Source organism: Oncorhynchus mykiss, chromosome 3 (genome assembly GCF_057628025.1).
Source record: "Oncorhynchus mykiss isolate SJ-2025 chromosome 3, ASM5762802v1, whole genome shotgun sequence".
NCBI classification, from domain to species: Eukaryota; Metazoa; Chordata; class Actinopteri; order Salmoniformes; family Salmonidae; genus Oncorhynchus; species Oncorhynchus mykiss.
The window spans coordinates 69,788,925-69,813,618 of NC_143024.1; the positions used below are offsets into that span (position 1 = coordinate 69,788,925).

A 24,694-nucleotide genomic window follows, 5' to 3' on the forward strand; every position below is an offset into this window, starting at 1 on the left:
GGATGGCTTGATCGTGTTTTGCAAGTGTCGGCTCCAGCGATGGGCATTCCGGCTCTTTTCAGTGAGCCGGCTCGTTCTGCTCAGCTCACCAAAAAGAGCCGGCTCTTTTGGCTCCCAAACGGCTCTTTTAAAAATATATGTTTTGTATTTTTTCAAGTCAAACAGTTTGCAATAGTTTGACTAAGATTGGTGTTAAAACAATCCTAATTAAATTCTTAAATAAAATCATACTCTACCTTAACCACAATGTATTTCAAATGCATCGGTTTGTTATGAAAAAGAATGCTATTAAACATTTGCATTTAAAGTATAACTTTTTAATGTATATAAATAAATGTAAAAAAGACGGATGCTATTACACATCTGCATTTAAAGTATGACTTTTGTAATGTATATAAACAAAGTGCATATAAATGTAACAATTCAAAACAATTCAAAACGAATACAATCTGAACAACATAATAATAGAATATTGCACCATATCAAAGAAAAATAAATAACAATGTGCAAAACTGCAGCATCCCACTTAAAACATTAAACTGGTCCCTCTTTTCTCTCTCTTCTTTATTGCCATGTTATAACCAGCAGAACACACCAATGCTGACCATATTTTTATTTTATGAGAGATTTGCATTCTGAAATACAAGCTGCCTCACTTTCGAGGGGCTGATGTGGTTTCTTCTCTCAGTAATTATTTGTCCCGTTTTCGAGAAGACCCTCTCAGAGGGAACGGATGTGGCCACTATGCAGAGTCTCCCTGTCATGACTTTGTCTCCCGATGGCTTACTAGAGGCCTTGTTCTTCCACCAGCTCAGAGGATCTGCAGATCTATGGAGGATGGGCTCCTCCAAATAAGATCAGACATCCATTATGACATCTGCTGAGGGATTCCTTCGTGCTGCATCCCCAGTTGATCTCTGGTCAAAAAGCATCCAAACAGCAGATGTTTGTGGCACTACTGCTGGTGCTTCTGCTCCATCTGATCCCTCTTCTTCCTGTTGCCGTGGTGCTTGAGCCAGCTGACTGCTGGGGCTGTTCCTCCCTGCTGCTGAGGTTATTCTTTGAAGAGCCTCATCAATCGCTCTGGCATCACTGAAGGCTAACTTCTTAAACCTGGGGTCAAGTGCAGTGGTTTCTGAAGGCACGTGATTATATTCCATTCTGTAGAACTTTCTGTCCATTGATGAACATAGGGTGTCCATCAATTCTGTCACATGTCCTGTGGTTACATTTGCTTCTCTCTGGCAGCTGGCTGTGATTTGCTGCAAACCACACGGGAGTATAATTTCTGCGGCTGTCATATAGCTGAAAAGAGAGAACAGTAACCTATTAGTTCAGGTTCATGTTTTGTCTACTGATACTACATTCTCATCTACTGCTCATTTACATATATAATACTGGATTAAATAATTATGTAGTAATAACTGCTTACTGTACCTCTCCCCACAGGGACCTGCTCAAAGGGCTCCAGGACTCTGCACACCTCCACCACCTCCCATTCCTCGGGGGTCAGAGCATCAACAGGTGCATTGACAATGGCCAAGGTAGAGATGACATCCTTTGACTCAAGAAACCACTTCAACATATAAAATGTTAAATTCCACCTTGTAGTGCAGTCTTGTTTAGGCCTCAGCTCAGGCATCCCCATCTGGCGTTGTGTAGACTTTAGTTTTTCAGCACCTACTGTGCCCCTGTGGAAGTATTCCACAGCTGCTTTCATTTTGTCCACAGTGGGATTCATCACCTTCAGAGCGTCTCTTACAATCAGGTTGATTGTGTGGGAAAGACATGGATGATGGGTCCATATAAACATTTTCATTTCATTCCTTGGTTAAATTAGCTGGATTTTCGCTAACACAACAGACCACTTTTCCATCTACTTGCCATTCTCTGGCCACACTCAACAGTTCCTCTGCCAAGTTCTCTGAGGTGTCTGTCACTGAACTCAAAGCAGTCCAGAAGACAGCTAGACATTGAAAAATCTTCAATGATGTGACATGTAACCAACATATAAGAAGTGGTTACCCTTGATGTTCAGCAGTCAGTGGTAAGGCAAACTGCAGTAGCTTTTTGGACTCTTTCCCACACTGAAGCCTGTGTGTTCTCATACAGTTGTGGAATAAGTGATTTTGAAAGGGTTTTCCTGCTTGGAATTGTGTACATTGGATTTAGACTATTGCTATCATTTCTAAAACCTCTGTCCTCCACGATCGAAAATGGCTGGAAATCAGTGGCAATCATTATAGCCAATTCAATATCAATTTGACCTTGTTTTGCTACAGACATAGACTTTGGCATAAACTGGTCCATAGAAGAATGTGTTGCTGTGGGTTGCGGAGTAGGCCTACTTGAATGAGTGGATACATCTCCACGTGTGGAGGTGCTGGCTCCACCACTATCACTAGCAGGCCTGCTAGTTTCTCGAAGCTCCGCTACAGCTAGCTTCACAGTTGGGTGCACAGTTGGCACATGCCGGTGTAGGTTGTGCGTAGAACCGGCTTTATATGAGATTTTGTTTTGACAAATTCTACACTGTGCTCTAACATTGTCTACATTATTATAATGCATCCAAATGTTACTGTGCTTCCGACTCATTTTCCAGCTGTTGTTTTCACAGCTGTCCTTCCTCTCTCTCCTCGGCTGCTAAGTGTGTGACTGTGAGTGAGTTGGCCGGGCCCTCCCTTATGTATCTTTGGTTCATTGGTTGATACTGCGTGTCTGACAGGAACAAACAGCACTCACAAACTTTTACAGATGCACAATCGAGAGCATCCTGTCGGGCTGTATCACCGCCTGGTACGGAAACTGCTCCGCCCACAACCGTAAGGCTCTCCAGAGGGTAGTGAGGTCTGCACAACGCATCACCGGGGGCAAACTACCTGCCCTCCAGGACACCTACACCACCCGATGTCACAGGAAGGCCATAAAGATCATCAAGGACAACAACCACCCGAGCCACTGCCTGTTCACCCCGCTATCATCCAGAAGGCGAGGTCAGTACAGGTGCAACAAAGCAGGGACCGAGAGACTGATAAACAGCTTCTATCTAAAGGCCATCAGACTGTTAAACGGTCACCACTAACATTGAGTGGCTGCTGCCAACATACTGGCTCAACTTCAGCCACTTTAATAATGGAAAATGTATGTAAAAAATGTATCACTAGCTACTTTAAACAGTGCCACTTCATATAATGTTTACATACCCTACATTACTCATTGTCACGTTCTGACCTTTATTTCCGTTGTTTTGTATTTATTTAGTATGGTCAGGGTGTGAGTTGGGTGGGCAGTCTATGTTTGTTTTTCTATGATTTGGGTATTTCTATGTTTCGGCCTAGTATGGTTCTCAATCAGAGGCAGGTGTCATTAGTTGTCTCTGATTGAGAATCATACTTAGGTAGCCTGGGTTTCACTGTGTGTTTGTGGGTGATTGTTCCTGTCGTTGTGTTTGCACCAGATAGGGCTGTTTTGAGTTTTCACATTTCTTGTTTTGTTAGTTTATTCATGTATAGTGTCTTTATTAAAGTACCATGAATAACCACCACGCTGCAGTTTGGTCCGCCTCTCCTTCACCACAGGAAAACCCTTACACTCATCTCATCTGTATATACTGTACTCTATACCATCTACTGCATCTTGCCTATGCCGTTCTGTACCATCACTCATTCATATATCTTTATGTACATATTCTTTATCCCTTTACACTTGTGTGTGTATAAGGTAGTTGTTGTAGAATTGTTAGGTTAGATTACTCGTTGGTTATTACTGCATTGTCGGAACTAGAAGCACAAGCATTTCGCTAAGCTCGCATTAACATCTGCTAACCATGTGTATGTGACAAATAAAATTAGATTTGATTAGATTTGATTTGAACAACAGGTGAGGCTGTTAGTCTGAGCAGACAGTTAGAACGAATGTGTGTGCGCTTGAGCATTTAGGCCTATATATTTTTTTCCGTTCTTTGAATGAGTAATTTCTATTAATTAAAATATTTGGATTATTCATATCTTAATTTAAAAAATATTTTTATAAATAGATCTGGCTCTTTTGATATGCGAGCCGGCTCCCAACATTCACCTACAAGAGCCGGCTCTTAGAGCCGACACGTTCGCGAACGACCCATCACTAGTCGGCTCACTTGACCGCAGCCTCAATATATCGGGGCATGGACTCTACATGAGGTCGAAAGCATTCCACACGGATGTTGGCCCATGTTGACTCCAATGTTTCCCACTGTTGTGTCAAGTTGGCTGGATGTTCTTTGGGTGGTGGACACGAGAAACTGTTGAGTGTGAAAAACCCAGCAGCGTTGCAGTTCTTGACACAAACCGGTGCGCCTGGCACCAACTACCATACCACGTTCAAAAGCACTTACATCTTTTTGCACATATACACAATCCCTGTCTCTTGTCTAAAGTCTTAAAAATCCTTAATCAACCTTTCTCCTCCCCTTCATCTACACTGATTGAAGTGGATATAACAAGTGACATAAATACGGGATCATAGAGTTCACCTGGATTCACGTGGTCAGTCTATGTCATGGAAAGAGCAGGTGTTCTTAATGTTTTGTAGACACTGTATTCTGTTCTATTCTGTTTATTCTTATCAACAGGTGGCACTATGATACAACATTATTTAGGCCTATTACCAGCAGCAAAACATCCTACACATCTTATTTAAACATCTGTCAAATGTAATCCATAAAGAAAACCAGACAAAATATAACTGATAACTGATTCTGTGTTCATACATTTACACAAACGAAAGACAAATAGGCCTATGTATGAAGATCAGTATTCATACTAGGTGCAGTGTTCCTATTCAAATGCTTTCAAACGAACCCCTCGCTTTTTAAAGTAGCTCACTGACCTAACACAGATGGATTGGTGAAAGGAGAGATTTATCCCATAACTTTCATCGTTCCATGTCACTCCTGATCAGAGATGAGCATACTACTTAAAGTAAGGAGGAAAGGAAGGATCCATTTGGACGATATTATGACGGGGCCATTTGGAGTGCCAGCGCAAGTGAGCTGTTGTTGACATCATATCCTGTCGGGCTTCTTCCTCCCTGTATGTCCGGAAGGTGGGGTTTTGAGTTGCAGCGGTTTGTGTTGGAACAGTGGAACTCGGCAGCCCTATGCCTCGCTATTCACCATTAATGCACTCATCAAGATAGCAGCAAGAAAGGGGAAACGTCAAAATCTTGCTTTGGTAAGCTTTCAAAAATATCTAATAAATAAATGTATATTTATTACAGAGCATTTATATGTAGCTATAGGGCTACTACGTCTCTGTTCTTTCAGAGTGAGACTACCTACCAGTCGAGGCAGGTTTTCCCTCCCTTCCTTCCTTTCCTAACTAAAATCCTATAGATTTGCAGACTATGGGAATAAATGCCCACATTTGTGACTTATGTTTGAAACGACCATAATACAATTATTCCAAATAGTGGTAGGGCCTTTACCAGTTGCACTTATCCAATTGAAAGCACACTCCCCGAGGCGGTAACGGGGATGTGGCACGATGATAATAGAAGTCCTTTAGAGACCATCAGTATTTTTATACATTGTTGCACTCGGCGGTATTATGGACTAGTAAAACAACAATGTTGCTATAATGTTGTTCTTGTATCAAGGCCAAAACAACGATCATTGATGATTAGGCTAGGCTACTGTATCACTGCGATCTTTTCGTATGTTTATTTATTATCTTTTAGTCAGCTGTTTTGGCTGAATGTAATTTCAATCATATTTTAATCCAAGTATTTAATCTGATCCCTGGCCATGAGCCACACACATTAAAAAAAACACATTTCAATTTCACACCACACACTTGTACAGGTTACACACTTGTCGATGTGTTTAACAAGACAAATATATATATTTGTATAAATATGTTTCCTTTAGATACAGTAGGCCACATATTAGATACAGTAAGAGTGTCTTAGGCAGCTGGCTTCCCCAGATACAATGTTTCATTTACCTCTCCCACCATTGATTATCCCAACAGACCATTTTGTGGGTAATTACACTGTTAAAACAGGCTACTATGACTTTGGGACCACATCAACCAGAGAATATACATAGAAGGATACTTCACATCTTGTTCCACATTTGCCTTATGCATGTAAACAACACTGTGCTGCCGACATGGTTTTGTACCATTCATACATTGTTTTTACAGATGTCTAATGAGGTTGCCACACCCAAGGTAGCTCAGAAAAATGTGTGTTTTAGTCAAATCTGATCGATAAGCAAAACTGTCTTTTCCCATAATATATTGTCTGTACTTTAGGACACATTTATCATGCATGGGTTAGTATCTTGTCTCTTTAAAACAGGAATGACATGTATGTACTGCCCTGTCAAAATTGTTCACCAGGTCAACAGAGCAAGGCTACTTAGGCCTATAAGTAATGGCATTTTCATTTGTTACCAAAACCGATGCAGAGTATTTAGACTGAATTCTTTTTGGTGTTTAAATCTTTATTTTTGAAACATGTAGGCTAATAACGCAGATCCTTCCTGGTTATGCTCAGCAACAATCATGTCATGTGGCCTTTATGAAGTTTATAAATGACTTAAATATTGCCTTTTTGTTTTAATTGGATACAGCATGCCCATTATTTTGTTACTTCTTACTGTTGTTCTTCAAGTTGGGTGTAACCTTTATATGGCCTTTATCACATGACATGACAGACATGGGCTGTATGGTGTGGAACAGTTACATCACCCTTATCACCAGGGTGTGGGAGGGGCACACACACACACACACACACACACACACACACACACACACACACACACACACACACACACACACACACACACACACACACACTTTCCTCTCTCTCCAGCATTCTGACCGTACTGTGCTGTAATAAGTTAACATAAGACACTGGCCTTGCAACTCAACATTAGGAAGGTGTTCCTAATGTTTGGTATACTCAGTGTAAATGAAATAAAAATAGCCGAGTACACACCAAATGTTCAAATCAAAAGGCTATTGCACAGAAAAACATGGAGTCAGGTGCATCACAAGTTCAGAACCGCTGGTCAGCAACATAATAAACTAAAGCACTCATCATTGAGAACGAGAATGACTGCTAAGGCTTGATCCATAAATGCAATAATTAAATAGGTAGCCACGCCTACAAAATTAAAACAATCCATATGTTCAAATCAAAAGGCATGATTACCATGACATCAATACAGCAGCTACATACCGAGTCCCCGGTGCCGACACATTCAGAAATCAAAAGATGGTTTAGTATTTAGTTTAAAAGCTCTGACAAAGACCAAGAGAACAAGAAACACTTTTCAGTGAGAAAACAGAAATCCACTTAGGGGGAAAAATATATAAAAAATACTTATCAAATATGTATACTCTTAGAAAAAAAGGTGCTGTCTAGAAAAGGGTTCTTCGGCTGGTCCCATAGGAGAACCCTTTGAATAACCTTATTTGGTCCCATATAGAAGCCTTTTCTTTCCATGTAGAACCCTTTCTACAGATGGTTCTACATGGAACCCAAAAGAGTTCTACCTGGAGCCAAAGAAGGTTATTCAAAGGGTTCTCCTATGGGACCAGTCAACGAACCCTTTTGGAAACCGTTTGTCTAAGAGTGTTGTAGCCTACGATGCAATACGCGTGATCATTTTAATTTGAACACCACCACAGAAGCTTTGGGCACCTTCCCAGTTAAGTAGCCTAGTTTGGCTACTTGAAGAGAACTAGAACCTATCATTCGCAGCCCAACTCTTCCAATGCACTGTGGAAAAGTGTCTAACATCCTGGCATTTAAACCATACTCGATTTTCGAAATGTTGTATTCTATTAAACATTCTATTTTCACATACTGAGAATGTATCATGCATGATTGCGTTGTTTCCCGCTATTTGTTGATTTCGGTAGCGCATCACCATATCTAATTGATCAGCTGTTGTCAAAATGAAATGAGTATGACATCCCGGCATTTAAAGTATACTCGATTTTCAAATTGTCGCATACTAGTAAACTTTTTTTCCCTCAAGCATACTCAAACAGACTATTATTTAGGATGTAAGTATGGGTGTTCAGGCACAGCCAGTGAGCTGTGTAATAGTAACATCCCCATATTAAGCTCTCTGTGCCTCAGGGTGGACCAAGCCTAGTTTCATTCTCTCTCTTGAGGAATAGAGCATGGACAAAACCCACCCATTTTGACTATATTATGTGTTCCTCTGTTCTGTCATGTGGTAGTGCCACATTGGACTCTGAAGTGCAGCCAGTTAACCGTAACATTTACCCTGTTAAGTGAAACTGCTGACTACAGTATATCCTCCATCAACTGGACCAGTTGTTGTTGGCTGTTACACATTCCTGACAATATTGCAAAAAATAATACAGGAAATAATCATTTCAAAATCAAGGGAATCAAATCAAGGGAATCACAAGGAGATGAATGATTCCGAAGTGTAGTAGCCTAGATATTCCATATGTAAACATAGGCCTGTTTTGTACAGCTGGTGTTGCCTTGTGCTTTCCCTTCCTTGTGCTCTTTTAAGTTTCAGAAGGGCACCCAAAATAAGGTTGTATTCAGAGCATTCTTCTGTCTTTGAAGGCAGAATGTAGAGACCGTCCTATCAGATCCTCATTTAGGTCCCCTTAATAAGATAACATGACTTTCTACAGCAGGAGTCCTGTCTAGTCTTAATTCACATCTTTTTTTAAGTTTAACTTCAGACGACCAGACCAGTGTGTCTGACTGAATGTGAAGGCATTCACATTCTCCTTCCCACAGCTGGTGTTCGTGTCAGGTGTCTTTGTCCCTAACTGAATAAACAGTTTTGTTTATAACCCATTAAAGTCGTCAGACTTTTGTTAAGTGAAGTTCTGAGAGATTCGGAATGTCTTATGACAAGGATTATTAATGGGTAATGGTCTAGGCTAGGGTATGCATGGTGGTCATAAATGAATGCTTTCGCAGATGAGAAAAAAGTGGCATGCAAGGCCTTGACTTTCTGATGCTGTTCTGTCTCAGTGAGACTGCTTTATTTCCCTCACTGATTGTGAAGGACTGTCAGAATCTTTGTTTCTGTGGAGAAAGGTCCTGAGATTGGTACTGGACTGACCCTGAATTCTTTCTCTCTCTCCGAGCCCTAAGACACTCACTCAGGCTGTGGATGTTTATGTGACTGTCTCAGAGCTACTCAAGGCCCTTTCGTTTAAAATGTAATCCTTCTGGTTATTTCCTGTTACTGGGAGCTGTCAGAAAGAATATGACAAGTATTATCTGATATAGCAGGGGAGCGGAAAAAATGGGTTTCCTTCAGGGTTCTTTCTTTCCAGTTTAACCTGATGACATTTCTGCTCCGATCCATGACAGAGAACCTCATGCACTATTTAAATATCTTCCTAGTGACTTTAGCTGACCGTCTCTGGCCTCCTGTCCTGTCTTCTAGAAATTCATTCAGAATGTAATGACATCTGAGTAAGAAGAGAACTGTCTACTAATGATGTTGGCGTGGAGGTTGGGCTAGACATGCACAGACATAGGGCCATTTTATATGACTTGGGAAAAGCTCATTTTCAGAGCGGAGAAAGAGAGACGGATCATCATGCCATCAATCGTCTGCTCTGCGTCAGAGTCAATGCTGTATATTTGGTTGTGAGAGTTAGGTCCTATCAGTGACCTCCTGGTGATGAATGCCTTGTTGGCTGGATGCCCCTTGTGCCTACTGGAGAGAAGAGAGAGGAGTTTAAGTAGTGGGAGCCAGCTACACCTGGGTTCAAATACAATTTGAAATTCTAAATACTTTAGGTGTGCTTGATTTGAGTATGCCTGTTGCAATGTAGTCAATGGAAAAGTCCCAAAAGGTGCACGCCCCACCTGCCTGATATTCCAGGTAGGCTAAAGCACGTATTTCTTTTTGACTGATGTCGGGGATGTCTTTACGAAATGATTGTTTTCTCTCTCTTTCTCCCTTTCTCTCCTTTATTCCACACATTTCTGACTGAAGACAGGGATGTCTTCACGAAATGCTTGTTTTCTCACTGCATGTCCCAGCAAGTCCTGGGAGGTGGCTGGTCCCCTCCTGTTGTAATGTAGCCAATGGGAAAGTCCCAAAAGTTGCAAGCCTCACCTGCCTGATATTCCAGGTAGACAAAAGCAAACGCTCAATGTATTTCAAATACAGAGTATTTGAAGCCAGGTCTGGGTGGTAGTGGGTACCAGCCCTTCACCCTCCCTGGACAATAAACATAAACATGTCCACAAGCAGGGCCTCTCTAGGGAGGCTGGACTGAGGGAAGCTCTCCTCTCGCCACAACCCAGCCCTGCTTGTCACCGAGTAAGCTCCTCCAGCTCTGCTCAACTTCACCCAGAGCCCAGACCCACTCATAGTCTGTTGACTTTGACAAGGGAAAAGTAGGCCTACATGTGGAAAAAGGGTTCTCATAACTTCTCTTTTTGGCCCTGCTTAACTTATGTATCTGCCAGCTAGTTTGTGGTTTTTGTATCCATCTGGCCTTCTTTCCCCTTCTCCCTTTGTTCTCTCATTCCTTCCACATCTTTCTCTCGCTCTCTCTGACTGAAGCTGGGGATGTCCTTACGAAATGCATGTTTTCTCACTCTCGCTTTCTCTTCTTGCTTCCATGTGTCTCTTTTTGACTGAAGCCGAGGATGTCTTTATGAAATGCTTGTTTTCTCACTGCATGTCCCAGCAAGACCTGGGAGGTGTCTGGTCCCCCTGAGATTGTGCTCCTAACACATGAAGTTAAGCCTAATGCATAAGCTCACTACCATAGTAACATGGGTTTGATTAGAATCAGACGTTTTCTCCTTAGGCCTAAATGGTATGCAATCCAATGTATGGATTCTATGTGTTTAACTTTTTACTTTTTAAAACCAATAACACTAAGCAAAATGACTACAAATGCAAACAGGACTATATTCTGCCTTACATCTAAGTACAGACTACAGAGAGAAGCTAGCTATGCATTTTTCATTATATATATTTTCAAGACATGGGCCTTATTCTGAAGTAGGTTGGTCCGGACCGTCGTTGCAAAGTTTATTCTTATCCCCTCCCTCTCTTACATACTCTACTGTAGTACATATTACATAAGGCCGTGTTCTGTTTTTAGGAAACAAGGCTTGATGAGGCTTTACCACAGGCATATACCATTCTACTCTAATTTTTCAATGAACAACAATGTCCCACGGTCTCATAGCCTAGGCCTAACACTGCTGTCAGTCTGTCCCTGACTGTGTGCTCTGTTGAGGTAAGTCTTAATAATCACATTCATGTGGCTAGGTATGTTATGCTGTCTCTCTCTGTGCCCGCTGTGTATGCTAGTGCCTCTCTGTGCCTGCTTGTGCTCTATTGAGGTTGTAGGCCTACATCTCATTTGACTAGCTCAGGCTGTGTGTGTCAGTGTCTCTGACTGTGCCTGCCTGTACTGGGGGACGATTTTCGAGGGCCTCTCAGGCTGATTACAGTTCATGCCACTGCAGATGTGTGGCATTCTCCCACTCATGTCAAGTGCTGGTCATCTCTATGGGTACTGGTAATGGAACTGTGGGTTATGTTGGGTTATGTTGCAAGAGCTGTACTATCTGCACTAGCAGTGCGTGATATGGCTGTAGTGGGAGATAGACAGAGAGCCAGCGGTCTGGGGTCTGTTCAGTGCTTAGAAGGCCCCGACCGTGTCAGTAGTTGGATGAGGGGCTGATATGTTTATCGCCATCACAGTTGCTCTGACTAGCAGGTTTTGATTCCAGGCCACTATGGCCACATAGCATCTGAGTCAGAAGGATGTGAGTGGGATGTGTTGGATAGATATGAGCGTCGCCATCACTCTGATTGCTGTCGTTTGATTCCAGGCCACCACATAAAAGCATCTGTTAGCATATAATTTAGCACAGCATATAATCTACCGTAGTATAGCATCTACCATACCATAGCATCTAGCACAGTAAACTCAGCAAAAAAAGAAACCTCCTCTTACTGTCAACTGCATTTATTTTCAGCAAACTTAACATGTGTAAATATTTGTATGAACATTAGAAGATTCAACAACTGAGACATAAACTGAACAAGTTCCACAGACGTGTGACTAACAGAAATTGAATAATGTGTCCCTGAACAAAGGGGGAGTCAAAATTAAAATGAACAGTCAGTATCTGGTGTGGCCACTAGCTGCATTAAGTACTGCAGTGCATCTTCTCCTCATGAACTCCACCAGATTTGTCAGTTCTTGCTGTGAGATGTTACCCCACTTTTCCACCAAGGCACCTGCAAGTTCCCAGACATTTCTGGAGGGAATGGCCCTAGCCCTCACCCTCCGATCCAACAGTGCCCAGACGTGCTCAATGGTATTGAGATCTGGGCTCTTCGCTGGCCATGGCAGAACACTGACATTCCTGTCTTGCAGGAAATCATGCATAGAACGAGCAGTATGGCTGGTGGCATTGTCATGCCTTGAGAGTCATGTCAGGATGAGCCTGCAGGAAGGGTACCACATGAGGGAGGAGGATGTCTTCCCTGTAACACACAGTGTTGAGATTGCCTGCTATGACAACAAGCTCAGTCCGATGATGCTGTGACACACCGCCCCAGACCATGAAGGACCCTCCACTTCCAAATCGATCCCGCTCCAGAGTACACGCCTCGGTGTAATACTCATTCCTTCAACGATAAACGCGAATCCGACCATCACCCCTGGTGAGACAAAACCGCGACTCGTCAGTGAAGAGCACTTTTTTGCCAATCCTGTCTGGTCCAGCGACAGTGGGTTTGTGCCCATAGGCGACATTGTTGCCAGTGATGTCTGGTGAGGACCTGCCTTACAACAGGCCTACAAGCCCTCAGTCCAGCCTCTCTCAGCCTATTGTGGACAGTCTGAGCACTGATGGAGGGATTGTGCGTTCCTTGTGTAACTCGGGCAGTTGTTGTTGCCATCCTGTACCGGTCCCGCAGGTGTCATGTTCGTATGTACCGATCCTGTGCAGGTGTTGTAACACGTGTTGTAACACGTGGTGTGTCACTGCGAGGACGATCAGCTGTCCGTCCTGTCTCTTTGTAGCGCTGTCTTAGGCGTCTCACAGTACGGACATTGCAATTTATTGCCCTGGCCACATCTGCAGTCCTCATGCCTCCTTGCAGCATGCCTAAGGCACATTCACGCAGATGAGCAGGAACATCCTTTGGCATCTTTCGTTTGGTGTTTTTCAGAGTCAGTAGAAGGGCCTCTTTAGTGTCCTAAGTTTTTATAACTGTGACCTTAATTGCCTACCGTCTGTAAGCTGTTAGTGTCTTAACGACTGTTCCACAGGTGCATGTTCATTAATTGTTTATGGTTCATTGAACAAGCATGGGAAACAGTGTTTAAACCCTTTACAATGAAGATCTATGAAGTTTTTTTGGATTTTGACAAATTATCTTTGAAAGACAGGGTCCTGAAAAGGGGACTTTTCTTTTTTTGCTGAGTTTATATAGCATAGCAGATAACATCTGCTAGCATCTTTTTCCTGGTTATGCTACCACCATGTTGAGCTCCAAGCTCCTCTTTGGATATCCCAAAGACCCCCTTGCATCCTTCACTCTAGGCAGCCAGGCATCCCTGATCCCTGAGAGGGATTTGAGATGAACTGGGACATGCCCTGTCTCCATGGTAACCCATTGACTGGAGCCTAGGGGCCACTGTGTGTGTGTGTGTGTGTGTGGGGATGCTTTGTTTCCCTTGAAAACTTTCAGAGGATGAGTAGGCCTACAGCTTACAAATGTTAGCCGATAGAGCTAAGAGATGGGGACAAGACAACTAGGAGAGGAGGATGCAGTTTCTTTTTTGGAAAACATGGAGAGTGAGCTGTAAATTAGTACTACAGATCAAGAAATGTACCCGAGTCTCAAATGAAAGGGAATAAATAGAAAAGCTGATTGAGTGCTTAGGAGTTGTATGAGTGTGTGGTAGCAGTATGGTATTGGGGGGTGGGGAGAATCTGGGAGGTTCCCTGTATCCCCTGTATAAGTCAACCCCCCCCCCCCCCCTTTCCTAATCATCCCCAGATAGACAAAAAAAAACAGTCCTCTGGTACTGAACCCCAACTGAAAGACTACTCCTCTCTGATGTCATCATTTTCTACATATTCAAGAACATTGTGTATAGCTCCTATAAGACCTATAAACAGTAATCTGTTTATCAGACCTATAAACACTGATCTAAGTGTGTTAGATCAGCCCTTATATATGATCTATTCTCCCTATTTAAATACTAGGGAATGCCCTCCACAAGTGCATTTATGAATGTAGTGAATTAGGGGTGTTAAGAATTCAGAAGAGTGAATATACTACTAAGCGACTAGGGTGGTTGGATCAGGCTTGAAACAGAGACCCAGTTTAGCACCCTGCTGCCCAAATTAGTCAAAGAGTCCTCTGTGTGTTCCTCTGCTGGGGATGGTTAGTATGCATTGTGGGGTGTCGGGCAGCTCAGATTGGGGAGCTGCTTTACCTCACAAATTAGCCCCAGAATCTTTATTTTAACTGAATGGACCTTAAATACTGTTTCAAATATGATCTTTAAAGAAAGTAAACATTGAACAAAAATGCAATTAAAGTACAAATAAATCCCTCTCTCCGTCTCAATTATTCATAAGCCGTCTGATGATAAACAAGAGGTGGTTCCCAATAATATTTCCTTTCTCCTGAAGTGTGCACCCGTTCACTACTTCCTGGTCGAGGCATGGACGTTTAACCATATTTCTTATACTAGGCAATTCCTTTTAAATCAGTGAAGGGAAGTGAAGAAGTTTACACTTTGGGAGAAAGTAGGTCATTGGGACATTCCCAGAGTCTGTGAGTATTCCCCTGCTTTCCCTCTGTGCAGGGTGCTGCTTAGGTTACAGATGAAATCCCCTTCCCCTAAACACCTGCTTCATGACTTTAACTGTAGAGTCCACTCTGGCCACAATCAATGCAACAATAATCCATAAGCTATCTACCATACTTATTCTAGAGAAAGACTAGAAGGGAACTTGCTGCTCGTACCATTCCCTTTGTGTAAATAGGAGAAAGAGAATAGCTTTTTGTGTGTCTCTTTCTCATCGGTTCTGTGCCCCTAGTGTGTGATGTGCTGAACAGGTGAGGAGGTTCTGTGCCCCTAGTGCATGATGAACCGAACAGGTGATGAGGAACTGGCTAGTCCTGGTACTGTTTTGGAGGGAAGTGAGATGTGAGTTCGTCCAGAGGAAGTGCATATACTGTGGCTTGGGGTGAGAGCCAGGGTTTTAGAAAAGGGAAGGGAGGCCTGGCTGGGGGATGTTTTCTGGGCCATCGATCCCCCTGTTTTCCCCATCACATTTTTCAGAAAGTCCCCAACTGGCCTTTAAGGTGAAGGCAGGAAGAGTCCTACCAGACAACTGCATTCTAAACACTTTACCAGAGTATGCTAACATAGTGGTCGCATCATGGCTCATGTTTTGAAACTCATCACGTTTTATAGCTTCAACTTACTTTTATGATTAAGGAAGGAAGGAAGGACTGACTAAGATTTGTTGAAGATATTGTAGCATGACTAACTGAATGAATAACTGATCTGTTGTTGATGAAGTTACATTATCTGAATTAATTTAATTAAATGAGATTGTTTTCCAGTACTATACTTCTATTTCAGTCAGTGTGTTGTTGATGTGTCAGTGTAAATGGCAGGATATGTTCTCTATCACAATAATATGGACCTGACTCTGGCTTCTGAAACCCATCATTTCAGTCAATGTTCTGTTAGGTTGACTGCTGTTTAATTGTAGTTACCTGTACACCATGTTGCCTGTCACCTGACTTTATCCTGACTGGCATCCTGACTTATCCTGTCTTTATCCTGACTGGCATCCTGACTTATCCTGACTTTATCCTGCCTGACTGGCATGTTTCTAGCAGCAATCACCTGTTCTGCTCCTCGTCCCTTCCTCCTGCCCCTCCTCCACCCAGTGTCCTGGGCTGAGCTCCTTTCCTGACATGTGCCTTGATTGACCCCAGCCCTCCCCTCCCCCTTGTCGCCTCTGCAGTGGAGAGGGTTTGAGGTCACCCTGATCAAGCACTTCTCATCCAACAATGCACTGATCTACAGATAAGTATTTGTAGTGGACAGAGTAGTACACATGCAGAGGACACCTGACTGAAGCCTGGTTCTATCCTACACTGCATATTACACATTACACTGCAATAAATAGGCCTACTGGATAGGCTGTGGGAGGCTAAAGACTTTGCCAGGAATTTCCCAGTGTCGCACTGTGTTGTGGGCTATTCCATGTCAGAAGATGCCAAGACAGTGAAGAGAACATGGGACTGCCTAATGGGCTCTTCTCTGCCGCTATATGGACTCACTGTGCTGTCTGTTGTATGGGATGTGGAAGGGTGGAAGACAGTAGAGAACATTGGATGCCTGGCTGTGCTGTATGGACTCACTGTATCGTCTGTTTGGAGAACATAGGCTTCCTTCTGCCTGCTATATTGACTCAGTGTATCGTCTGGGGAATCCTAATGAATTCCTGCAGCCTGGTTGTATGCTCTAGTCATTTATATTTCAGCAGCTCCTAGCTGTCAGACACAGACCGATCATGCAGATAGGCCTTGTATAGCCTTACAACCCTCTACTGTACTATGTTGTATATATAGGTCAGGTAGTTTGCAGTGTTTTCTGTTGGGGACGGGCACTCAAGGCCACCCTCCATTTAACCTTAGCGTAGACTTCATTGACTGGCACTGAAGTTAGAGGAAATGGAGGATCCCATGACTCATTCTCGATGGGCCTCTCATTCACAAGTCATGTTCGTTTTTCTTCTTCATTGAGCCTACAATGACAATGACGTTATCCACAATGAAACTGTAGTAGTACTATAATGTAGTGTATATTAGGCAGTAGCATTGATTGGTACAACATTTTAAATTGAGACCTACCTGAAAGTGAATGAGTGATAAACTAGGCTGAGTGGTAGTGTAGCGGTTCTGCTTTTCTTGCTCGGTCTCATTGTGTGTTGGATGGAAGTAATACATTTACTGTACCTCCTGTTTTAAAGTGCTGAGCTCGTCACTTAGCAGGTTCAGCCTGCAGCCACCCGGTGTGTCCTTCCTGTCCACTCAGGTCTGCCTCTGTCGGCCTCTAGAAACAAAGACAGGATGTTACATGGGCAGACCCATTTTTTCCTTGACAGGAAGATCCAGGGTGACCTGGCATCCCATAAGGCCACTCCTCCCTTCACCCCCCCAGTTAGTGGTTTTACCTTCATGAAGCTATTTGTTTTCTGCTACAGACATATCATAGCTTAGCTGTGGGCAAGTGTGCAGGAAAAACAGTTGAGTGTCCAGGTTTGTTAATCGATATACTCCACAGCAGGTATTCCCAAACTGGGGCAATGCCGTCGGGGGTACGCCAAATAAAATACAATTAAACCATCTAGTGTTCAGCGAAATAACAACACAATGTCAAGTACAGGTAGCCCAGTCAAATAATTAACATCCAATCACATTAACCTTTACTCTCTCGCTGGAATTCCACTAACGGTCCGTATGTAGCCAAACGTAGCTGCTGCTCATTCCGTTTGCTCAAAAATTGATAAATGGTTAAAAAAATGAAGGCCCGCGTCCAGAGAGACACATACCAGCTCTACTGGTAGTACTGCTACTACCAGCAGTACTACACCTGCACCTGTCGACAACACAAGTTATTCCGCTTCCACGAGCACATCCAATGCTAGCATCAGTAATTCTACATTTGTTGTTAGCCCAGCTAGCATGGACACTGACAGTTGTGATTCTGATGAATAAAAAAAAAGTTGTGATTATGATGCAGCCGAAGAGCTACTGCCCCCTTACCTGGGAAAACACCAGACAACAGACATGGGCATTGGACCATCGAAGAGGCGCAAATATGATGAGAACTACATTGATTTGGGGTTCACCTATATTGAGAGCAGTGCCTTTCCTCAGCCACAGTGTGTTATATGTGGAAAAGTACTATCTCACAACTTGATGAAACCTTCACTCTTGCGCAGACATTTAGAAACAAAATATGGCAATTAGAAAAATAAGCCACAGGAGTTTTTTGAGCAAGAATTAAGACGACTTTCGAGTAGTAAGACATGTATAAAAGCAACAGACACCATTAATAAGAAGAGGCTAGAAGAGTTTTATATGGTGTGCTACTGAGTGGCTAGGACAGGCAAGCCCCATACTATTGTGGAGGACCTAATTTTTCCTGCTGCCGCAGATATGGCTGGGACAATGCCGGGGGGAAATGCCAAAAAAACTATACAGACAATGCCTTCATCAAACAACACTGTTTCACGATGCATTAGTGACATGGCAGGAGATGTTTTGAAACAATAACTGCTTCGCATACAGACGTGGTGAGCCTGGCCCAGCTCCTAGTACATGTCCATTACGTTTATGGGGGGTCAATTAAGGAAGACATCCTATTCTGCAAACCACTGGAAACCAGGACAACAGGAAAGGATATTTTTAAAGTACTGGACAGCGTTGTGACATCAAATGGGCTTGGTGGTCAAGATGTGTTGGTATCTGTACTGATGGCACAAAAGCCATGACAGGGAGACATAGTGGAGTGGTAACGTGCGTGCAAGCAGTTGCTCCTGACACCACTTGGGTACACTGTAGCATCCACCGAGAGGCTCTTGCTGCCAAAGGAATGCCTGACAGCTTGAAAGACATTTTGGACACTACAGTGAAAATTGTTAACTTTGTTAAAGCAAGGCCCCTGAACTTTTGTGTATTTTCTACACTATGCAATGATATGGGCAGTGGCCATTTACAACATACAGAAGTGCACTGGTTATCAAGGGGCAAAGTATTGACACGTTTTTTTTAAATTGAGAGACGAGCTATCTGGGTGATGTTTGGGTCCACTTACCGATATCTGAGCAAGAGCGCCTCATCGAAATTGCAACAAGCGGTTCTGTGAAAATTGTATTTAATCAGAAGCCACTGCCAGATTTCGGGATCGGGCTGCTCTCCAGAGTATCCTGCCTTGGCAAATCGTGCTGTTAAGACACTGATGCCCTTTGCAACCATTTACCTATGTGAGAGTTGATTCTCGGCCCTCGCTAGCATGAAAACTAAATACAGGCACGCATGTGTGTGGGAAATGATTTAAGACTCTCTCCAATACAACCCAACATTGCAGAGTTATGTGCATCCTTTCAAGCACACCCTTCTCATGAACCTGTGGTGAGTTATTCACAATATTCGATGAACAGATAAAGTTTTATCTGTAAGGTGTAAAGAGAAAAATGATTGATTATAATAATGTGTGCCCTGGTCCTATAAGAGCTCTTTGTCACTTCCCACGAGCCGGGTTGTGACAAAACTCACACTCATTCTTATGTTTAATAAATGTATCGTATAGTGTATGTGTGGCAGGCTTTCAATGATGGCAAAAAACAACATTTGAGAGTGTACTGACCCTGGTGCTATAGATGGGGTATGCAGCTGGTTTGGGAACCACTGCTCTTTAGTAATAAAAAATGTTGTTTTTGCTTTAAATTCACCATCAAGATTATATATTCTCTATCCCGGATGCCAGTTATTTGACTTGACTTTACAGTCAAACAGTAATATGCACACTCACTGAAACACTGTTTGAGTGTGTTTATGTCGAGCTGACAGGTTTGCTGGTATGGAGGATCAGACAAGAAGACTTTCCCAGGAAGCTGGGAAAGCTCTGAGTTTCCGAAGACAGAAATCCCCTGAGGCAGGATGAGAACCGGAGACCAGCAAAGTCTCCACCCCTCTAAACAGAAACTCTCAGCCAGTTTTGGGCAAGTCTATGGGCTAAATGTCCCCTCCCTAAAATGATCAGTGATGAAAAATCAGCGTGCTGGAACAAAGTTCGTCTTTAGTCGTCACGTCCCACAATCCGTCGACAGATGCCACTGGGCAATTCCACAGTAATGGAATATTTTTTTTTTCGCTTAAAATATCTTTGAAATCAATGGTTTTTGTTTGGTATACATTTTAAAGTGGAAAATCTGAGTCTCAGTGTAATTCCGTTACCATGCAATTGTCCTACTAACATTTTTCTTATGTGCATCAGTCCATGAGAGTTTACCTGTACAGGTGTGGGGTGGGGGTTGACATGGTAACTAGCTAAGCTTGGCCGTGGCCATGCCTTAGAGTGAAGGGTAGAGTGGAGAGAGAGATGTGTGTCAGTAGGCTACTATGCTACACAGAAACAGGAAGGACAGGGCTTGGTCCCATCCTTGACAAAGCCTTCACAACAGTGTGAAGGGAGAGGTCACAGGATGTTACATAATACAATTAATTTTTACAGCTCCAATGAATCATCATTACAGCGAATGTATGAGGGGAGTTGTTAAAATGTTTGGAGATGACTTCACTTGTTCGTGTGGTCAATGTGTGTAGGAGAGTTGCCTAAAAATAATAATCTGTTATTTCCATGACTCTTTCTGTTGATAACTCACAGTTCAAACACTGCTCTAAGAAGTTCTAAACCTGTTCTCACTGAAGCTCAAAGAACATGATTGTTAAAATATATTGCAGACGATATGTTATTAAACTGCTTTATCAAAGGCTATCAAGTTGCCCAGAGCATATTATAATTTCACCCACTGAACTAGTTTGACATAATGTCCTTCGTCACTAAAATCCACCTGAAAGCAATTGTACAGTTTTCTGTGTATGCAGATATATTGCCCTGGCCTGAAGGTGTCTTACTGCTCTTCCTTTTAGGTTTTCTATGAGTTAGGCTGTCCTTAAAATAGGTATTTATCATGGTTCAAAATCCCACCCTACAGTAGGCATGCGTTTGATCGGTGGTATTGCCCTTTAGATGGTGAACCCCACTAAGCCAGCTATTAAAGTCTGCTGTGAGATTCATGACCAGCCTATTTGGCAGTGTGGGGATGAGGTTTGGGACTGGCTGCAACGTAGGCTAGTTTAGTTTCACAAGCTTGGTTCAACTATGTGTAAGGTTTTGTGAGTGCTTTTCATCAAACAGGTTGACCATCAGTTTTAGTAGGCTCTGTGATTGACTGGGCAATGTGTGTGTGTACTGTGTGTATTTGGTATTTTATTAGGATCCCCATTAGCTGTTGCCAAAGCAGCAGCTACTCTTCCTGGGGTCCACACAAAACATGAAACATAATACAGAATGACATAATGTCACGTTCTGACCTTAGTTCTTTTGTTACGTCTTTGTTTTAGTACGGTCAGGGCGTGAGTTGGGTGGGTAGTCTATGCTCTTTTTGTCTCTGATTGAGAATCATACTTAGGTAGCCTTTTCCCACCTGTGTTTTGTGGGTGATTATTTTCTGTACTGTGTTTTGCGTCACCGTTCAGGACTGTTCATTTTATTGTTTTTGTTCAGTATTCTTATTAAAACAATATGGACACTTACCACGCTGCGCATTGGTCCTCCTCTTCTTCCACCCACGACGAGCGTTACACATAATACAGAACATCAATAAACAAGAACAGCTCAAAGGACTGTTGCTGTGTGTATTATCTGTATTGTTTGTGTGTGTTCACTGACTGACTGTTGTACTTTCTGTCTCTACAGGTGGTGTCAGTGAGTGTTTGGACATAGTGACGGTGTGTGACAGAGACCAGAGATGGCTGCCAGTAAGAGTAAGACCCAGAGTTCTCTGGCCTTGCACAAGGTCATTATGGTGGGGAGTGGTGGCGTGGGCAAGTCCGCCCTCACACTGCAGTTCATGTACGACGAGGTGAGAGCACAACACACATACTTGTTAGGGCTGGGAATATCCAGGGTCCTCGCAATATGATATTATCATGATACTTAGGTGCCGATATGATTTTATTGTGATTCAATGTTCTTAACATATTGCTTACCATATATCTGCTGCAGAGGGACAAGAGAGAGCCATAAGAAAATTTGTTTTGATCAGTCATGGAAATAAGTGCTGAAAACAAATTGGCTCCATATTTAAAAATAATATGGAGAACAAGCTATGAAGGAAAAAAACTGGAATTTTGGTGCAGGTACAGCCAACTAGTGCAAAACATGATATGATAGTCAAAACTATACGATATATCGTCAGTTAAATATCGGGATATTATTTTTATCGACTTTCCCCCCCATCACTAATACTTGTTACTTTTTGTCATATGTTAATGTTTCAAAGCTATATTGTGTAGAATATTGTGTTTATACCTAACTTATACCTAATATTCTTGATGATGCCTCCCAGCCTATTTCCACATTACACTCTGATGTACTGTCGTGACTGATGAATCGTTCTGACGGTTCTGTGGTTCCTCCTCCTAGTTTGTGGAGGACTATGAGCCCACCAAGGCAGACAGCTACAGGAAGAAGGTGGTGCTAGATGGAGAGGAGGTCCAGATCGACATTCTGGACACGGCTGGACAGGAGGACTATGCTGCCATCAGAGACAACTACTTCAGGAGTGGAGAGGGCTTCCTGCTAGTCTTCTCCATCACAGAACACGAGTCCTTCACAGCTACTGCAGAGTTCAGGTTGGTACTATGACTAACTCCTCATGTATCCTAGCATGGCATTGACGGCAGCCTAATGTGATTCAGACTGAACACTCACTATGACAGAAGTGACAGAATACTTGGAAACTATGATTTGCGTGAGTGTGTGTTTGCCTGCGATTTATAGACCTAGGAAATAATTTCCATGACTTCTTGATTGTAAGACCATACACCTCTATTCCCTTTTCCCTATGTTTGTCCTTTGCACCTGACCTCAATGCTTGTCTCTGGATCCAGATAAAGTATTTGTAATGCTTGTAATGTGTGTTTCAGGGAGCAGATACTGCGGGTGAAGGCAGAGGAGGATAAGATTCCTCTGTTGGTTGTGGGGAACAAGTCTGACTTGGAGGACCGCAGACAGGTCTCTGTAGACGAGGCCCGAGCCAAGGCAGAGGAGTGGGGGGTGCAGTATGTAGAGACATCAGCTAAGACACGAGCCAACGTTGACAAGGTACTGTCACTGTGTGTGTGTAATTACTGCAGACAATTGTGTTCTATATGCCATTTTCAAGTTGATAAAGTGATACAGAAATAGTGGTGGACCATGACTGATAATTGTCTGTTCAGGTAAATGTGTCTAGCAACATTGTTTATTTTAAATTCTCAAGGTATTCTTTGACCTAATGCGAGAGGTGCGAGGCAAGAAGATGTCGGAAAACAAGGACAAAAACGGCAAGGGAAAGAACAAGAATAAGAACAAGAAGAGTTTCAAAGAGCGATGCTGTTTACTCTGAACCCAACATAGACCTTTACAACACAAAACACCACAATCTATTGTTACTCTGAGGAACCAACCAGCTCAGAATCACATCAGAACATCCATCCTCACATTGAGTCAAAAGTTTTAGATTTGTTTTTAATCTGGCCATAGTAGGTTTGTTTAGCAGGTATGGGGTTAGTTCCATTTCAATTCTGTCAATTCTGTAAGAAAACTAAAATTCCAGTAGCAATTTTGTTCATTGCTTTTCAATAAGGGAAATTGGAATTTCAGTTTACTTCTAGAAGTGAAATGGAATTAACCCCAACCCAGGTGTTTACCATGTTCTCAACCACTGTTTTTGCAACTAAAACTTAAGGTTAGATAGCCTGACTGTTTATTGTTTTTAATGGAAGGTGGCCATTGTTCTGCTACTCTGTGACTTGATCTGCAATGCCTGACCGCTCCCCTGATAATGACCAAACTGCCTCCAACACTAACTTCAGTCTGCTTTGATCTTGTGCTATCTCAATAGATCTGTCCTTTATGATCAACTTATGATTATACCATTTATTTTCATCAAGAATGGTCCTTGGGACATTTTTGTCTAGAATGGGAATGGATCTGTGAATGGGGATTGTTTCAGTCAAGCACAGAAATGTAGCGAAACTCATTTCAATGCTTTTCACTGATGTCTATGTGGTCATGGACATCACCACTAATCTGTGTTTCTTAATGAAAAAAAAAAAAAGATTTCCGAGTTAGTAAGAGTTGGGGACTAAGACTGAACTTGTCATTGTTTCCTCTACAATAGGATAAAGCAATTGTCAATCAAGAAGGCTCATGGCCTAAGGATTCAAAGCACATGTGGGGGCCAGGAGTTTCTTCGGGTCAGTTTACATTGTCAGGAAAAACTCCTGAACCTAGTCTAAGAATGATGGATGTTGAGGTGTGAAGTTGTAAGTTTACTAACCAGAACTCCCGTGGCAGTTAGCATGCAGTGTTTTTGGAGCCACCTGCTGGCACTTATTGGGTACTTCCTGGTAAATACAGGAACTGAAATGGAACTTTGCCACATCTATTAGTCTGTGCAATATGGGTCAGTTGGCACCATAAGAGGAGAGTGAGATTTAAGTACACTCTGTGTTGCCATTAACTATCAGCCAGTCAACGTCAGCTTTGGGTTATTAATATTTGTACTTATTATGGATTTTATTCTAATGCTTTTGTAGAAAGTGCACTACATTGTTGCCAATACCTTAAAAAATAAGAACTCTTCAAAGTTCCCATGCTGGAGAATGCTTAAGCAGTTTGTGCCAACACCATTAAGGATATCATGAAATAGGCTACCAACTTACTACCAATTCACCCCTCTATATAAATAATGTTTGTATATTAACTGAGTGTATGTATGTATGTGCATCAGACAACAGTTGATACTTCTGGTTCATTTGTGTCTGTGTGAA

The 24,694-nt window shown here is 42.5% G+C and overlaps 1 protein-coding gene across 1 annotated transcript; it reads left to right on the forward strand.

Moving 5' to 3' along the window:
• Positions 1-5,123: 5,123 nt before the first annotated feature.
• Positions 5,124-23,966, forward strand: ralb (Ras-related protein Ral-B). Its single transcript, NM_001165088.2, is given in 5 exon segments — positions 5,124-5,213; positions 21,573-21,738; positions 22,302-22,510; positions 22,805-22,982; positions 23,140-23,966. Coding segments are annotated over 4 exon segments (627 nt in total). The 5' UTR covers positions 5,124-5,213; positions 21,573-21,624; the 3' UTR covers positions 23,266-23,966.
• The last annotated feature ends 728 nt before the right edge of the window (positions 23,967-24,694 follow it).